This window comes from Muscardinus avellanarius, assembly GCF_963383645.1.
Source record: "Muscardinus avellanarius genome assembly, chromosome: 5".
Classification (NCBI taxonomy): Eukaryota; Metazoa; Chordata; class Mammalia; order Rodentia; family Gliridae; genus Muscardinus; species Muscardinus avellanarius.
In genome coordinates, this window is record NC_137790.1 from 87,228,942 (window position 1) to 87,247,723 (window position 18,782).

The 18,782-nt window shown below is 42.3% G+C and overlaps 1 protein-coding gene across 1 annotated transcript in view; it reads left to right on the top strand.

Annotated features, from left to right (window-relative positions):
- DGKG (diacylglycerol kinase gamma) overlaps positions 1 to 18,782 on the top strand; it is a gene marked incomplete at both ends in the record, with an annotated part of 164,082 nt that overhangs the window by 67,849 nt on the left and 77,451 nt on the right. The window contains 1 exon segment of the mRNA XM_080696557.1: positions 5,189 to 5,253. Coding sequence (XP_080552683.1) covers positions 5,189 to 5,253 — 65 coding nt within the window.

Here is an 18,782-nt window from a genome sequence, read left to right on the forward strand (position 1 = left end):
TAGATGGACACACCAAAAAGAAATAGGTAACCTCCCCTTACTAGATGACTGGCTAAGAGCTAAGCACCAAGATTGATTAGTAATCATAGTTCTAATTCATTCTCACAAAGGAAGAGATGGAAGGAAGGAAGGAGAGAGGGAGGGAGGGAGGGAGGGAGGGAGGGAGGAAGGAAGGCAGGCAGGCAGGCAGGCAGGCAGGCAGGCAGTCCATCCAAGGAAACATACATAAACATTTTCTCCATCATCCTCAGTGGTCAAGATACGTATATCCAATCTATCTTTCAAATTATGAAGAACTTCAAAGTATCTTACTCATGAATTTTTTTCATATGCCTTTAGCTTGTGCATGTATTATACAGGAGTGAGGAGCCAAGACTGTTTCAGCTCATTGGTGCACCCTTAGTCTTCTCTCAATAAAATGTTTGCAAGATTTGTGTGCTCGCTCTTTAAAAGTTGTAAAGGGAAAATCTTGAGAAAACAAGTAACCAACACGCAACCCTGACAGAGTCTGGGGCTGACATTTGCAGAAGGTCTTGCTCCCTATTTGACTTCCCAAACTTTGTAAGAGGAGAAGTAGGTATGTAAACCAACCCAGTTTTACCACCTTATAACAATTAAATAAAGTCAGACTCCTTTGGCAAAGAGATCCCTGCAAAGTCTTTGCCTTTTCTGAAGGACTGGGAATATCTTACTGGTGCCAAATGGCTGCTGGCTCTCAGGTATAAAGATGATGGCAGTGACCGCTGGTAGGGTGTCATGGATGGGAATTTGCCCTGATGAATTTACACAGTCCCTTTGATCCAAAAGAACCCATTTAATAGATGCAAGGATAAATAAGACAGACTCACCTGGCCTTTCCAGGAAGTGACTATGGGCTCATGGCCACCGCATCCCCATCCATGTGCCAGCTGTGAAGACCTAACTTAGTTGGATGTATCATTCCTTCTGAGAATATCCACTGGCAAGAGATATTAAGCATAGTCATATCCAAGACACCACTTCCTCTGACTTCTCTGGCTTCCTCCTCCCTGTTCTCTATTTTTGGATTAGCAGAAATATCAGGATGACCAGGTATCAGTGACAGGAAGTTTGGACTACAGAATAATTCCTGGAGAATGCACAACTCTGAACTTCTCACAGGCTCTGCTTTCACTGAGCCTTAACCAGATAGGTGAACAGCTAATCCCCTGAATCAATGAAATCTATTTCAGATGCTAGGGGAGCCCAGAGGTCAAGGAAAACCCAGTGTCATCATCACATTGACCCAAGCAACATTTTCTACCTTACAGAATGTTACTAGAGTTCACCAGCCAAGTTTTCCCCAATGACAAGACTGCTACCCATTAGAGAATTTGTCAATAAGACATCGATTGCCTGTAAACTTTCAGATTCTATCAGTATCTGGTTCTTATCTGTCATCTGGAAAGGTACTAAGTCAATGGAACTCACTAAGAAGTGACTTAGATAAGTAGATAAGAGGTCCACACTTGTTTTGACTTCCCAATCCTCCATAAGTTGTCAGAACAATCCAAATTTCAAATAATCAATTCTATTGTCTTCCTTCTTTTTATCCCCATAAATTACTAAAAATGACAGCCCTGTCTTGCCTAATAGCCATCTGTGGCTACTGTGTGCCTGAAATAGGGCTTATATAAATTGAGATGGGGTATAAGTATAAAATACACACCAAACACCAGGCATGGTGGTGCACGCTTGTAATCCCCGCGCTTGGGAAGCAGAGACAGGAGGATCGCGAAGGTTCGAAGCCAGCCGCGCTGGCTTAAGAGACCCTGTTTCCAAATAAAAAAGTAAAATTTTAAAAAAGTAAAATAAAAAATAAATATAGGTCAGGGAGTGTAGCCCAGAAGTAGAAGGGTTTCCAGGAACCCCAGTACCACACCAAAAAAAAAAAAAAAAATATATATATATATATATATATATATATATATATATATATATATATACACACACACACACACACACACACACACACACACACCAAATTTCAAAAGTGTGATATAAAGAAGAGAATTTCAAGTATCTCAGTAATTTTTATTGATATACATATCTAGTAGACAGTAGACATTTTTGTATAGTAGCCAGTATTTGGAATCTGATATGCTGGAATGTCTAGGCCTATGCTGTCCAATAGATATGTAGTATATGCCATATATGTAACAATATTTTCTAGTAGCCACATAAAAAAGCAAAAAGAAACAGATAAAATTAATTTTAATGATGTATTTGAATTAATCCAATGTTTCCCAAATATTATTTCAATGTATAATCAATAAAAAAAGTACTGAAATTCAAATGAAATCACTACTGATTGTAAATATGTCAAGTTCGGTGCTTGATACAGATGCTCAAGAGAGCAAAAGTGAGTCTTGACTCTCTTCTGTATCCCAGGTAGAGCAGCACGCTCAGCGTCTTGACCATCATCTCTGCTTCAGGACTTAACAGCAAAATTGCTGCTTGGCTTTCCCTTGCTATTTTATGTATTTGCCAAGAGATTACATTGTCAAATTAGGAACCACATGCTAAACTAATACTATTGGAAAGGCTGGTCCTTGTGAAAAGAAGCCTTGCAAAAGCTGGTTATAGAAAAACCAAGAACAATCAGAACTACACAAAGGAAGGGGCCTACGCAAATATCCCAGAGAAGTAAAACCCAGGAGCCCGTTGCAGCTGTACTGGGAAGAGGGATGGCCAAGGCACAAATCGTGCCAGGCAATATATGATTGCTTTTTTCTTTTCTTTCTTTTTTTTTTTCTGACAGAAGAAAATTAGTGCTTCAAAGGAACACAAGTAGATGGAATGTTTTCTTGAATTCTAGAGAAGCATTTGACAAATGTCACATTAATCTCATGCTGCTTGCTCACTGAGAGTTGCTCAAAGTGAGGGGAGTGTGCAAGGTTTGGGAGCATGCAGTGCTGTCACCTAGAGAAGCTGTGCAGGCTGTAGAGGGGCAGGGGTGGGAGGGAGGCCTTCCTCCGCCTTGCACACTGCCCACCAGGTGTCCACAGGGGGACCTCAACCAGTCTCTTTTGTGTGTGTGTGTGGTACTGGGGTTCCTCACTAAGTGCCTGAGCTTGGCTTTGAACGTGTGCGATCCTCCTGTCTCCGCCTCCCAAGCGCGGGGATTAGAAGCGTGCGCCACCACGCCTGGCTTACTTTTTAGTTTAAGACATATTAAGAGTATGATTGGCCGGGCGTAGTGGCGCACACTTGTAATCCCCATGCTTGGGAGGCGAAGACAGGAGGATCACGCAGGTTCGAAGCCAGTCCTCGCTGGCTTAAGAGACCCTGTTTCCAAATTAAAAAAATATATTTATAAAATAGGTCTGGGAGGCCGGGCGTGGTGGTGCACGCTTGTAATCCCTGCGCTTGGGAGGCGGAGACAGGAGGATCGCGCAGGTTCAAAGCCAGCCGCGCTGGAGCCAGCCGCGCTGGCTTAAGAGACCCTGTTTCCAAATTAAAAAGTATAAAAATAGGTCTGGGAGTGTAGCCCAGAGGTAGAAGGGCTTCCAGGAACCCCAGTACCACCAAAAAAAAAAAAAATAGGTCTGGGAGTGTAGGCCCGGAGGTAGAACAGCCCCTGGGTTTCATTTGCAGTACCAAAAAACAAACAAACAAACAAACAAACACTAAAAAGTACGCCAGTAGCTAAAGTATAACTCCCAAGACATTATTTCAGCAAGGAATATTTGCCAACCACAAAATAAGCCCATCTTCTTGTCTTGCCATCCCCACGTATCAAATGGTGGCTGTTGGCTGGGATCACTCCCATCCCAAGTATGACTCACCACACACAGTGCACACTAAAAAAAAAAAAAAAAAAAAAAACCTTCTTCACTGAACTGTTGTATCTCCTGATGTTTTTTTTTTTTTAAATAAGCATTCAGAAATGTTCTTTTGTAGAGTTTCCTTATCGAGAAATGGAATATGCATTAGCTGAAAATCTGCTGTATGGAATTTCAATCGTCTTTTAGCCACATATTCCAGTAAATGGGTCTGTATTTTTGTTGTTGTCATTCCTGAACAAATCTGAATCAGCTCCCTTGTTTCTGGGTCGCCCCCCATCTCCAGCCCAATTAGCCTGTTTGTTTCTAAAGCCCAGCACCTGCACCCAGAGCGCTGGCATGGGGCCTGAGTGCTGAGGGGGTGGTACACATTCTTCTGTTGGAAAATGAGACCAATAATGAGGGAGGAAGACCAGACTTGAGGAAAGTTGAGTTCAGGTTGAAGTTTGAAGCTCAGGGTTGTTTCTAGAGCTAGGAATTGGAGCTACCAGAATCTAGATACTAGAAACAACCTCAGGAAATCATGAGATGGCTCACAGTGGGGGTGTGGGCTGCTCATAGGACTCAGGGCTAAGAAGTTTGATGAGAGAATGGAGAACCTGGAAACACGGTGTCATGAAGCCTCCTCATGGTGAGTTCTGAGGGCAGCCAAAGGACACACCAACAGGAGACAAGGTGTCCACAGGTGTAGTTTGACACTCCACACCCTGGCAGTCCTTTGGGTGGACCGATCAAGAAGCAGAAGCTAGAAGTTTAGAATGTTTTTAAGTTATCTACTAGACATGTTATCCAATGCACTCATTATTTCTGGTAAGGATGATTAAGAGTTAATATATAATAGCATCTAACAACATCAGCTTTCTAGTTTTGACAATGCACTGTTGTATTATGTAAGACGTTATCACTGGGGAAGCTGGGTGAAAGGGACATAGAACTCTGTACTATTTTTGCAACCTCTTGTGCGTCAAAATATGCCAAAATAAAAAAGTATTTTTAAAGACTACTTAATGTGACAAGGCAGTTCCAGAGACTCACACCCAGCCCCACAGGCAGGCTTTTCCTCTCCACTGGCTCAGAGACCCTCCTGCTCCTCAGAAGACAGGGCTTCCTGCTCCCAAGTACCCAAACCCCACTCTCTCTCCTCGCTGGGCCTGGGGCAGGGCCAGTTGCAGGGGCTCTGGAGGCCACCAGGGTAGGCTGGAGGGGCACTGGTGGCACTCCTCGGACTGCACCCTCGGACTTGAAGTTGCCTCTGTTCCAGCTGCTCTGTGACATGGATCCTCCCCTGGGGGATGGGGATTCGGTGAGGGCGCCTGTGCATCCTTCCACACTGCAGGGCCCTAACCACCTAACTCGGCATCTGTCTTCTTCTCTTTCGCTTTCAGGATGCTTCCATTGCACACAGATTCCACATGATGAGAGAGAAGCACCCTGAAAAATTCAACAGCAGGTAAGAGGGCCGCACGCCGGCTGCTCGGTGCCCCGCCCCGCACGCTCTGCCCCCGCGCAGCCCAGCCCGAGGCCTCACACCTGCTCCCATCCAAATGTTCTTGGCCCGGGCCGCCCGGGGACTTGCTTTCCTGCCACGTTGCCGGAAGGAAGGTTTCCATTTCCAAGAAAAAAAATGTCAGAAACCTGCCACAACCCAGCCGCCCGGCCCCTCCCAGAGGCTTTGTGCGGGAGGGGGGGTTGGGGTGGGAGGGGGCGCGGGGCACCTTCCTTTGCAGGAGGGGAGTTTTCTCTTGGCTAACTGAAACCCTCTCCTGGGGCTCGGCCGCTTCCTCTAAACGCACCACTCCTTCCCCGCCTGCCTCCTGCAGTCCTGCGTTTCTTCTGGGGAGGGGAAGGGCGGGTGGAAGGAGGCCTTGGGAGGGTCACCTCTGCCTTCCCCGACGACAGAGGGCAGCAGCAGAGGCTCCTCAGCCCCGGTGCCCCATGCAGTCGGCATGTTAGATTCCTAAATGAAAAGAAAGAGAATCCCAGGTTATTTGCAAAGAAAACCAACCCATTCTTGCATGCGAGAGGATGCCAGAACTGAGTTGCCACCGGCATATAGCTGCCAAATTTCTTCTTCCTTCTTTCTTGCTTTTTCTTCCCACTGCCTGAGTTCTATCCTTTCTCTTTCCATTTGGTTGTACTATTTCAAGATCACTACTGGATTCCTGCCCCCAACCTCAGTAGGGTGGGGAAGGGGGAGGCGATAATAATTTGGACTTGATCTTTGAACCTGAGAGAACAGACCTTTATTTAGCCCACAGAATTCTCTTCAAAGCAGAGGTGAGAGTGTTACATGAGCACAGTAATTCAAAGCCCAGCAACCACAAAGACTTCGCCATTTTTTAATTCTCTTTGCCCTGACCCCACAACCCAGGAGGTTAGCTAAGAAGCAGCAAGTCTTTTTAAGGATCAGAAACCAAACATAAAGAAGCTACGAGGCCTTGAGCAGAGTGAGCTAATGGCACTCTCGTGGGATCTAATAGCAGCTAAGCTAACTTTATGAGGATGTAGCATTCTTTACAGCATGTCCCCTCTTGCTCTCACACACAGATCCTTGCACAGTCACTACACACAGTGCTAACATACTATGTGTACATAATCACTTTTAGAATACTCCTCTTCCACCCATTCCACAGGAATAGGTCCTCTTTCCACACAAGTACCCTCACACATACTCGCACACCTGTGCCATACACTTGTGAAGCCCATGAGTCCTGTTCATTCGTTAATTCAGCAGTATCTTTTGAAGACATACTACACTCCAGGCACTTTTCTGGTATGAAGAGTGTTCCGTTATATTTTGAATACCAGTGTTGGGCACGCACTGCCCTTTGGTGGAAACTGGATGGAACGCAGATGTGCATAATGGCCTTGTGTTGAGCGATGTGGATAGAGGTGACCAAAGGGATTACAAAGCAAGAGCGTGGAACTTGGTATGGACGGTCTTCTCATGACAGAGGTGCCCCATCCAAGACCCAGAAAACAACAATATATTTTCTAGGTTGGCAAAAAGAGACAGATAGCCAGTGTGGCTGGTTGCATGGTCTCTTGGCATGGGAAAGAAGCAAAATCTCAGTAGTTTGTAGAAAACAAGGAAGCAGAGGGAGGGAGAAATTTCTCTATATTCTAAAAAACAATAGAAAAGTCAACATATCACATGAATAGAGCAATCATCAGTCATCCACGTGATTAAGTACAATTGGAAAAATACATCTGTTAGAAGAACGTGTAGTGTGCATTTCAGTGCAAAGTATGAACACATTCACTGTGATCTGTAGAACTGGTTTCGTTTCCACTTCCCATTAACAAGACTACTCTTGGATCTTAGGTTCACACCTCACTCTTCACCTGGTTGAAGTCAAGGTGGTGTGGTTACTTTGTGTGATAGACACATGGATTTGAATTTAAATCCATGTGCTTGTCTAGGAAATGCAGACACAGAGGAACACCCTCTATTTCACAAAGGTCATCAGACTCTTCCTAGTCAGAACTTTGGGACCATGCTGCATCTTTCCTACCTGCTTATTAATGTCCAAAATACCCAGGAGTGCTCAGTTTGTCCACGGAGAGGCAGGCAAGCAGCCATTTTCCTCAGGCTTCCTTATTTAGCAGTAGAGTTGGTTTTAAATAGGCAGGTGGTTGTTGCCATGGTTACCCCATTACACCAGCTGCTAAACTTAGGAAGGGCCACAAGGGATAGGAAGAAAGCTTGATACCCAGGATTTGGAAATGTAAACGATATTATCAAATAAGGCTTCATTTTACTGAGCTGAACTTAGGTTCTCCAAAGAGTAGTCACTGTTTGGCTGGAAGCCGTTACCATTACTGCCTGGGACTGGGTCCTTAGGGATAACCTCGAGGTTAAATATAGGGAGTTGTAATTGTTTTGTTTGTTTTGTTTTCACCAAGGGACTGTGACTAGTTGTGGCTAAAACTCACTGGGAAACTAGATCCTTTCACATTGCCAAGACAGTTTCCTGGACTGTTCTAATAAGAATTCCTAATATGGGGTCCAGGACTTCAGGGGTTTTGAGAGCACCTTCAAATTGTACCTTAAATACTGGATGTGTTTTTCTGGAAAGAATGTCTATGTCTATAACTACCAGAAGGTTCTTCAAGGGACCCAAATTTCCAAATGGTTTAAAGTCACAGTTCTGAGGCCTCTTTGAGTCCTAAGAGGTGTCAAATTATGACTCAACTGTTGAGGTTTCCGGAAAGTCTTCCCCCAGTGGCCTCTCTGTATTGGCTGCTGCCAGGGAAGGTGGTTTAGTTGTGCCAAGTTATTTCCCTGATGAAATAGGTTTGTTGATGGAGCAAGAACCAGACCCAAGGCAGTAGCAAGATAAGCCATGTGTGATGGGTTGTTTTTGGTCCCTTTCACTATCTACTCATGGAATTGCCAGATTTTTAAGCTATCAAAGAAGGAAAAATAATATCCCCCAATTTTTTTTTTTTTTGCGGGTCTGGGGATGGAACCCAGGGGCATTTGACCTCCGAGCTACACCCCCTGCCCTATTTTTTATTCATTATTTTGAAACCAGGTCTCACTGAGTTGCAGAGGGCCTCACTAAGTAGCTGAGGTTGTCCACAAACCGCGATCCTCCGGTCTCAGCCTCCCTAATGCTGGGATTACAAGCATGCGCCACCACGCCCGGCTTCCCCAAATATTTTTATAAAATTATTTTCATATACAAAGAAATTATATTTAGTAGGTCATAGAGTATAGAGGAAATTATATAAAATATAAAACACTTTAAAGCTCATATTCCAAATATCATCCATAAATGGACCATTTTTAGTAAAGAAGCAGTATTGTAAGGGAACCAAATAAGAACTACTACCCATTTTATAGTTCCTACTAGATGCCCGGTGGTGAACTAGGTTTCTAAAATATATTAAATTACTTAAAGCAATTAGGTAAATATTAGCACTCTAATGTTGCAAATACAGATAAAGGGACTAAAGCTAGGAGAAACGAAGTGAGACTGATTTGATTTCTGACAAACCTTCATTCCAGAGTTTAAGGTCTGTTTGATGTACCTGCTGACTCTCCTGGATTTAATTTTGCAAACTTCTAGTGTAAGGCACTGCAGTCATAGTGGTGGACACCTGTAATCCCAGTACGTGGGTGACTGAGACAGGAGGATTGCAAGTTTGAAAACAGCCTCAGCAATTAGTAAGACTCTTATCAGCCTAGCAAGACCCTGTTTCAAAATAAAAAACAGGGCTGGGGGTCTGATAGATACTTTATACATGACCCTACTCAATGCTCCTAACATGCAAGGGTAAATGCTACTGTCCCCATTTTAGAGATGAAGAAACTGAAGCTAATGGAGCCATTGTGAGTGTGTCCACCTTTGTGGATTGCCTTAAAATGCCGGCTGCATTTGGAAGGAGGGAAGCACAGGTACACCACCCACTCACACTTGGTCTGTTCTAAGTCTTCTCCCTTTTTCAGTGTCCACAGCAAGGAGCAGGACTGGTTGTATGATTTTGCATGGCTCAAGGCAAAATTGAGATGCATGACCCCTTGTTCAAAAACTGTTTGGGACAGAGCATTAAACTAAGTTTTCCTAAGTATGGGGCCCAGAATGACTACACAGATCTCACACCCGTGAGCTGGCCTTAACAAAAGAGGAATTTTTTTTTAAAAAAAGGCATATATCTCCCAGAGTTACAGAGTAGAGAGAGAAACAATGAATAGAGGGAGGGTGTTCAACTAGGAGAGAAGGAGAGGGACTAGCAGTTCCTCAGAGGGACAACGGAGACTAGGGTCCCATTCAAGTCTTCTGATACCTAATTCTTCATGAATTTTCCAGAGTAAGTCTCTGTGGACAGTTTTGAATATATGGACTCTACACCTGAAAAATACCTAATTCCACAGCCACTGTCACTGAGCGTCCAGAAAGAGAAGTCTAACTATGGAAGGTTTTTATTGTTGGTCAGAAACTCAGAGCACTTGAAGAATGTGCTATTCCAAACCTGTTGAGTGTCATCCACTTGAACATGTCCCTCGGCAGTTGAGACTGAAGCAAGTTATTTCCTGTCGGGCCCTTCAAAGGGACCACAACAGTGCTTCATTTCTGCCAGAAGCTGACCACCTTTCCCAAAAGCCCTTGGGCAATTAACAGGCTCTGGAGTGTTAGCTTTCTTGGAGCTAGGCCCATGGAGTAGCCGATGAGGAGTTCCCCCAGAAGGCCTAGTGTAGCTTGAGTCCTTAAGAAGCTAGAACTATATCTTGCAAAGAACTAAGCCCTTAGTAGATATTTATAGAAGGAGGCAGCAGGGTATAGCCCGAGCTGGCATCAAAACCGGCTGTGCCGCTTTCTAGCTTACTAGTCATGTGACCTTGGGCAAGTTAATCTTTTTAATCCTTTGCTTCCTCCTTTGAAAATCTTGCAAGGTTGCTATCAGCATTTAATAAGCAAGCTGTAGGTTCGTGGCACACAGTAGGTTTTTTCAATAAACAACCGTTGCTGAATATCATTGCATGACAAGCATGAGGAAAACATTGCCTTCGGCTGCCAACAAAGCATTGACAATAAAAGGCTTTCTGGTTGGCGTGGCAAGTGGGATCTGGTTCTCATAGGATCTTTGCTCTATACATAGGTTCTTAAACTGAAAATCTGGGGGATGGATAAAAATTGTAGGACACCCCAGCAATGATGCATGGGATCCGACCAAATCCCTCTGTTAGAAGATGGCAAGATAGGACCAATTCGCCATGATCGGGTTGGATTCTCCAGGACTAAAGCTGTGGAGATAATTCCTTCCACTGGTTCCACATAGGTTCAAGAGGCAGATATTGGGGGTCTTGAATACCAGAGATTCTAAATCTATAATCTAAAGGCAGGATTAAAATAGGGGGTCAAAGACTCCAGCTGAAATGGTACCAAAGGGGCAGGGTAGGAATTAGGGAGGGAGAGTTGCAGGGCAGGCGCCAAGCACTCTCGGGATATTCACTGCTCACCAGCTGGGGCCATGAAGCACACAGCTGTGGGTAAGCAGGTGGCCCCGGGAAAGTCAGATGCCACAGATGTGACAACACTTCCCATCACTGGTGCTCGCTTCTCCAACCACCACTCCCCTCCCCTCCTCCAACCTGAGCAGAATGGATATACTGAGAAAAAGGAACAACAGAAACTAGCAAAGCTCTGGGCACACAGTTCTGAAAATGAAAGGGCCTTCTCTCTTGAATACCCTGGTATGCTCAGCAGTCCCAGCATATAGTGTATTACCATTTATATAAGACATGTAAAAAGGAAGCCATTCTAAGTTTTTTTTTTTCTTTCTTCTTTTTTCTTTCTCTTGTTTTGGTGTTTGTTTGTTTGAGTTGGGTTTTTTGGTACTGGGAATTGAACTCTGGGGCATTCTGCCTCCAAGAGACACCCCCAGCCCTTTTTACTTTTTTCCTTTGAAACAAGGTCTCACTAAGTTGCTAAAGGCCTTGCTAAATTGCTGAGGCTAACCTCGAACCTGCAATCCTTCTGTCTCAGCCTCCTAAGTACTGGGGTTACAGGAGCATGACATCATGTCCAGCTCCTATGTTAGTCTTTCCAGGAGCCCTGTGAGGCAGTCCTTATCACAGCCCGGATATTTGGCTTTTCCAAAGCAGAAAGGTTTAACAGCTGCAACTACACTATGGCAGGGTTAAAAGTCCTCCTCATTGGAGTCTTCATACTGTACCCTAAATTGGGCTTTGTTTCTCCTCATCCAGTACTCACCCCAAAACATACCTACCTGCAGTACCCAACAGTCCAAACTGTCTGCACCTGTTTCCCCAAAAATATCAAACTGTTTTTTCAAATATATGGAATTTGGGGGGAAAAAGAAATTGATTGTGTTATTCTCTATTTTTATTCTTACTCCTATAGACATTTATAAAGGAAGTGCAAATCTTTTGCTTTGTGTTCAAATGCCTGTGAGTCTTCAAGCCGGTTTTGACAGAGCAATTTACTTAACTCCTTGAACATTTACATACTAACCTATAAAGATGTTTTATCTTCCTTACCTCTCCTGAGGAAAGACGCAGAGGGTGAAATGGATGAAATATGGGCTCATGTGTTTTTCACCAGGCGCACATCATTATGCAACTGCAGAAGTCCAGGTTTTGTCTTTTTTTTTTTTTTTTTTTTTTTTGGCTGGATTATTTGTTTACAGCCAGCCCTTGATTATTTGCAGAAGCGAGGGAGCAGCCACATGGATCAGTCAAAGCTGTGGATGATCAAAGATTTTAGGAGGCTGCTATTAATACTTGTGTGCAGTTCTCCGGCACTCATGATATTTTAAATATGATGAGATCACATTAGCTCTTAGCATTGCTTTTATTTTCCTCCTGCCTTCCTAGCTGAGGAGGAACCAGCGGGAAAACCTCTCAGAAGGTGCATAGGAGCAGCCTATGGAACCTCTAGACTCCCTACAAAGGTGCCAATGGGCCAAAACAGCTCCTTATTGCAGCTTAACAGGCCTTTCTTCCAGTCCCCACCAAGCTAGAATAAGAAGGGTATTATTCACGTCATCAAAGAGTGGAATGAGTTTGTGATAATATCAGAAGGAACTTAAAAGCAATATTTTCAAGACTTTAGGCCAAATAATCCAAATCAGTATTTGTTGATTGATTGCTTTCTAGAAGTATTTGCATCAAAGAGTTCAAGATGTAGTATGTAATTAAGTTCAGAAGGTTAAGGTTAGTTCAACAAATTCATAGAAAAAAAAAATCAAAATGCACTCATTCAAAGCAAGGTGGGAGCTAGCTAAATGTTGACAGTCTGGATGCTTTCCAGAAGGGAGAGGTCAAGAAGGCACTGGAGCTTTAAACCACATCTTATAGGAAAGACCAACTTTGAGATTGTTTCGCCCACAGAAGAGAAAACTTAGGGACAAATGATGATTTGCCTCCAATCTTTAAAGAGCTTTTCTCATAAGGAGAAAATGGGTTATTTTTACATGACAGATCAGTGAGGAGAGTGACTAGAGAGACCAATTTAAGCCTAAAAACAAGGACATCACTTCTACCCGTTAAAACTGAACTCAGGTAGAGTGGGCCCTTAGAAATGGTGGCGAATTTTCACATTTCATGTGCAAGGAGGTACTAGTCATGTATTCTGGGGATCCAGTGAAGCCAAGAGCCCAGGAGTGTCACCACTTTTGTGTAACCTTGACACAGTTACTCGCCGTAAACTTCAATCGGCTCACCTGTAAAATTGAAATATATCTCTATGTGTGTCTTATGGTTGCTGTCACAAAATTACCATGAATTTCATAAAGCAACACTAATTCATTATGTTCTAGTTCTTCCCAGAAATCATAAGTGTCAGTGGAGTAAAACCAAGGTGTCATCAGGGATGTCTTTTCTGAAGACTCAAGGGGAGAATCTTTTCCTTGTTTTGTCCAGGGGAGGCCAAGACCTCCTTCCATTTTTAAAGCTAGCACTATAAAGAGAAGTTTCTTTTATATTACATCCCTCTGACAGACTTCCTTCTGCTTCTCCCTTCCATTTATATATTCCCCAAGATTACACTGGATCTACTCAGATAATCCAGGATAATCTCCCCATCCCAAGGTCAACAGACTGGTAATTTAAATTCCATCTGTACCCTTAATTCCCCTTTACCAGGAAACATAACATAGTCACAGTTTCCAGGGATTAGAACAGGCATATCTTTGGGACATTATTTTGCCTACCACAAGTACCTTACCTCATGGGTTTATTTTTAGGATCCAATAAAACTATTCATGTAAAGTGTTTATTACAGAATCTGATGCACCAATGGTACCTGTTATTCTTGTTTAATTAATATCAATCTATTAATTCATATAACAATGTGTTTATATTATGTATTAATTGACATTAATATATAATTATTATTGATATTACAAAGGCATATCTTATATCCAGTAGTAGTCATGTTAGATGACTCAAGAGCCCTTTGGTAATTCTATACTGAACATATATTTATTGGTCATAGGGTATAAGTCATTCATAAAAATATATGGCATTTTTTTCTGTTCATTCATCTTGATAAAATAAAAGGTTATTTTCTAGCCAGGTGTGCTGGTGCATGCTTGTACTCCCAGTACTTGGGAGGCTGAGACAAGAGGATCGCAGGTTCACTAAGCCTCAGCTGCTTAGTGAGGCCCTGTGTAATTTAGCAAGATCAAAAGTAAAGAATACAAAATTTGGCTGGGGGTGTAGCTCTGTGGTAGAATGCTCCTGGGTTCAATTCCCAGTACCTTAAAATAAAATAAAATAGATTATTTCAATAAAATATGTCATCGCCAGGCAGGTGGTATACACTTGTAATCCCAGCATTTGGGAGGCAGAGACCAGAGGATCTTGGTTCACAGACAACCAGAGGATCTTGGTTCACAGACAACCTCAGCTACTTAGCTAGGCCCTTCACAACTCAGTAAGACCCTATTTCAAAAATAAATAAAAAAAAAACTAAAAAATAGGGATGGGGTGTAGCTCAGAGGTATAATGCCCTTGGGTTTCATCCCTGGTCCGCAAAAAAAAAAAAAAAAGAAAAAGAAAAGAAAAGAAAAGAAAATATACCATTAAATTTGTCATTATATAACTTAATAGTATACTATACAGTATTTTTGCATATCACATTACAATCTCATAAATAATTTGGAAAGCTCAAAAAAGTTGAAATAAGGGGGAAAGTATCTTTCATAGTCCCACCATTCAGAAATGCAATATTGACATTTGGGTACATCTCAACAGTTAACTTAATATACATATCTTAAAACATTTGTGATAATATGTCTGTACAAAGTTATATGTAGTATTTTTACTTCATAAAAGACATGTAGGCTCATTGTAGAAAATAAATCACATTGCATTCCCTCCCTCAAGAAATAAACCCTATCAGTATTACAGTATATTTGCTTATACTTTCATTGTGCAATTTTATTTACTTGAGATCACACTTTATACAGTGGTTTAAAACATTATCAACACAGTAGAATTTATAGGTTTTGAAAGGAAGATGATAGAAGGCAGCCAATTGGAGTGTGTTTATCTTAAGCAGTTTTATTCGTTTTTCCTAACTAAAAAATCCCAATGCTCTTTTTCGGTCAATATGAGAATTTTAAAGCTGTTATTCAAGTCCCCTTGCAATGGAAATAACTAAATGACATGTTATACAGCTCTGCTTTTGTGGAGGGTAAATTAAAAAAATTGCATTCTCTCTATACATTTCTGGGTCCTGTACATAGTTTTGCTATATCTCTACAAGATCCATTTCCGTTTTATTTGGCCATCTCTGATAACAAGGGCTCCATCTGAATGCTGCAGCGCTATACAGTTTTTAAGCATGAGTGGCTATCAGGATGTTTTTTAACACCTCATAGTGCTTAGAAAGGTAATATTCCCAATGTAATTAGTCCTGCTGCGACTCTTACTGACAATAGTAGCTGAGATTTGAAGAATCTCATGTATATTATTTTTAATAGGCATGACTTTTAAAATATGTGTTAAACATTATTGGTCCATTTTACACACAAGAAAATTGAGGTTTGGAGAAAGATTAAATTTCTTCAAGAACACACTAGTTAGCCAGGCATGGTGGTGCATGCCTGTAATTCTAGTACTTGGGAGGCTGAGACAGGAGGATTGTAGGTACAAGGCCAGTCTCAGCAATTAAGCAAGACCCTGTTTCAAAAAATAAAAAGTAAAATAGTGCTGTGGGTGTGACTCAGAGATAGAATGACCCTGAGTTCAATTTCCAGTGCCAAAAAAAGAATGAAAGAATAACACACTTGTTAATAGGAAAGCTGCTATTCAAACCTTAGTCCCTCATACTTCAGAACCTCCACTTAGCCTGTCAAATAACATCAATACTCCCCCAAGCCCTCACAAAAACAAAAATACAATATAACATGGTGATCTTAGTTTAAGGAGGGAATTTGAACAATGAGGGTGTTGTTGCAGAAGTACCTAAATGCGAAAATGGGATTAGACTTTAGAAAGAGGGTAACTTCTGAGTGAGAGCTTGGGAGAGAAATTGGACTTCAGCAAGGAGAGAAGGGACTGAGAAGGGACCAGGGGCCAGCAGCCTGGGCAAAGGGCACAGTGTGAGAGGCACTGGCACATGCAAAAGGCATGAGATCCCAAGTAAGTCGAAAAGGCAGGTGGAAGGCAGCCCCCCCACTTCCCGGCAAAACTGTGGCGCTCTGCACAGGAGTTTGTACTTTATCCAACAGTGGGAAAGTGGACAGTGAGGATACACAGTCACTAAATGTTTTTCAACTGGATCATTGAAAGGACGACTTTTTCTGTGGTACTAGGGATGGAACCCAGGGGCATTCTACCTCTGAGCTACACCCCCAGCCCAATTTTTTATTCTTTATTTTGAAACCAGGTCTCACTGAGTTGCAAAGGGCCTAAGTAGCTGAGGCTGTCTGCGAACTGTGCTCCTCTTGTCTTAACCTCTCAAATGCTGGGATTACAAGCATGCGCCACCACACCCAGCAGGGGATGACTTATTTTCAAGGTTTACAGAGGAATAATTTCAGAGCTTCTAGAAAACTGCAAACTTTAAATACTGAGCCTTGCTGAAGTCTCGCCATAGTGTAGGTGTTAGGCTGGACAGAGACCCAGAGAGAAAGAGGAAGAGGTAATCTCCAGAAGTGTCAGGAGAGAGATGAGGGAAACCAGCTCTGCTGACCTGGGGGAGCTGGACCAAATCAGGGCTGGGAAAACTATGGGAACCAACCCCAGGGCTTTCTTACAAACCCTAAAGTTTAAAGCATGGTGTGTAAGGTTGTGGAAACAGAAATCCATATTGGTTTTTTAAAGCCATGTGTTCTTCTCTCTTCCTCACCACTATTTGAGATTCTCTTATGCTGAAGTCAACTTAGGTGACTTTTAAAATTAGTTTAACATAGCCCGGCATGGTGGTGCACTCTTGTAATCCTAGTCATTGGGAGGCTGAGACAGGAGGAGAGTGGTTTGCGGCCAGCCTCAGCTACTTAGTGAGGCTGAGGCTGTCCACAACTTAGTGAGAACTTGTTTCAAAATAAAGAATAAAAAAAATAGGGCTGGGGGGCATAGCTCAGAGATAGCCCCTGGGTTCCATCCTCAGTACCATACACAAAAAAAAAATTAGTTTAACATGTCTTTGCTTGCTTGGTTGTGATTTATCTCTAAAGAAAAGAATGTCGGAGTTCATTAGCTTTCTATCATACTTTACTAGTTAGAACTTTGGAGAATTATTATCCTTTTGCATAACAATATTTTTGTGGGATAGCAGGGTTCACCTTTATATTTACAGCTTATACAATTAGCATATTTATTCTGACATATTTTCTTTAAACTGTATATAACGTCACATGTTTAAGAAGAAATTTAAAACAGGGTTAAAGGGTACTAGATGTTCTCAAAAGTCAAGTGATTAATTTTAATTCCTTATTTAAGACAACATTTTCAAAAAAAAAGCAATGCACCATTTGAGAAAAGGAAATTTTGAAAAAAGCCTTTCACTAAACTTATCCCAAAACTTGGTAACTCCATTTATGGTTATAAATAAATGATCTCTCAAAAACCTTGGGTAGCCAGGCATGGTGGCGCACACTTCTAATCCCCGCGCTTAGGCGGCAGAGACAGGAGGATCGCGCTGGTTCGAACCCAGCCTCACTGGCTTAAGAGACCCTGTTTCCAAATAAAAATATAAAATAGGTTTGGGAGTGTAGCCCGGAAGTAGAAGTGCTTCCAGGAACCACCAAAAGAAATAAAGAAGAAGCCTTGAGTAAATGGCTTTACAACTCTGTTATGTCAGATCATGTAGCCCTGATATAAAATGCAGACATGAATCCCTGAGTTTTATTGCATTCAACATCTCAAAAGCTGAGTTTCTGCCGGGCGTGGTGGCGCACGCTTGTAATCCCCGCACTTGGGAGGCAGAGACAGGAGGATCGCACAGGTTCGAAGCCAGCCACGCGGGCTGGCTTAGGAGACCCTGTTTCCAAATGAAAATGTAAAAATAGGTCGGGGAGTGTAGCCCGGAGGTAGAAGGGCTTCCAGGAACCCCAGTACCACCAAAAAAAAAAAAAAAAGCTGAGTTTCTGCCCCCATCCTGTCTCTTATTTACTGTGTGCCATTGGGAAGTTGCTCCCTTTTCTGGTACTTAATATTCTGGTGTGTAAAATGGACATTATACTATTTTACAAGATGATTATGAGAATTAAAGGTGATAAGTAAATGGATGTGAAAAATTTCCAGGGTTGATATGTCATTACTTATTATAGGAATTTGCAAGGAGGACATACAGCAGTATGAGTGCACTGTAGAGTATCTAAGTGCATGCTGTTGGGCTTCTTATTTGTAATAACTTGTAGAATCTTCGTTTTGTACATGACTTTAGATTTCAGTTCCCACCCAGCGTAAGCATCCTCTCCATAAACATCCCTCTGTGGAGGGTCATTAGATCTCTACTTTGAAGACTGCAGATCTCTACCTTGAAACTGTAGGAGTGCTTAGATTTTGGTGTTGGGGGAGGGGTCTTACCACTTCACATTTTACTAAGAAAACATAACATTTTCCTAATCTTCTAATGCTTTTCAAGGAAAAGACTCTCCTTATTCCAAGAATGTACTTCACACCGTCAAATTACTAAAGTGTCAGGGACTTGTGTAATCACTAAATATCCATATTTATTGAACCTTCACTTGGATTGAAATTCCTCACCGTCTAGTAACAAGACATCTTCTATTCTGCTGGAGTGAAGTGTCCCTTTAATCTTGGAAGTGGGTCTTTTTGGAGAGCATTCCAAAGTGCCAATCAAAGCAAGCACCCTACCTTGTCTTTGAACTCAATGAGCTAAAAGTGTGGTGGTAATCTCCAGCTTTGGGTTACCATCGGGTAAGAGGTAGTGGGAAGGTCCTAGATAAATTAAAACCCTCAAACTATTCATCGTATTGAAGTTTTTATTGGAGCTGTCAACACAGTGCATTCCAGTTCGTCAGGTTCTCCCTTTC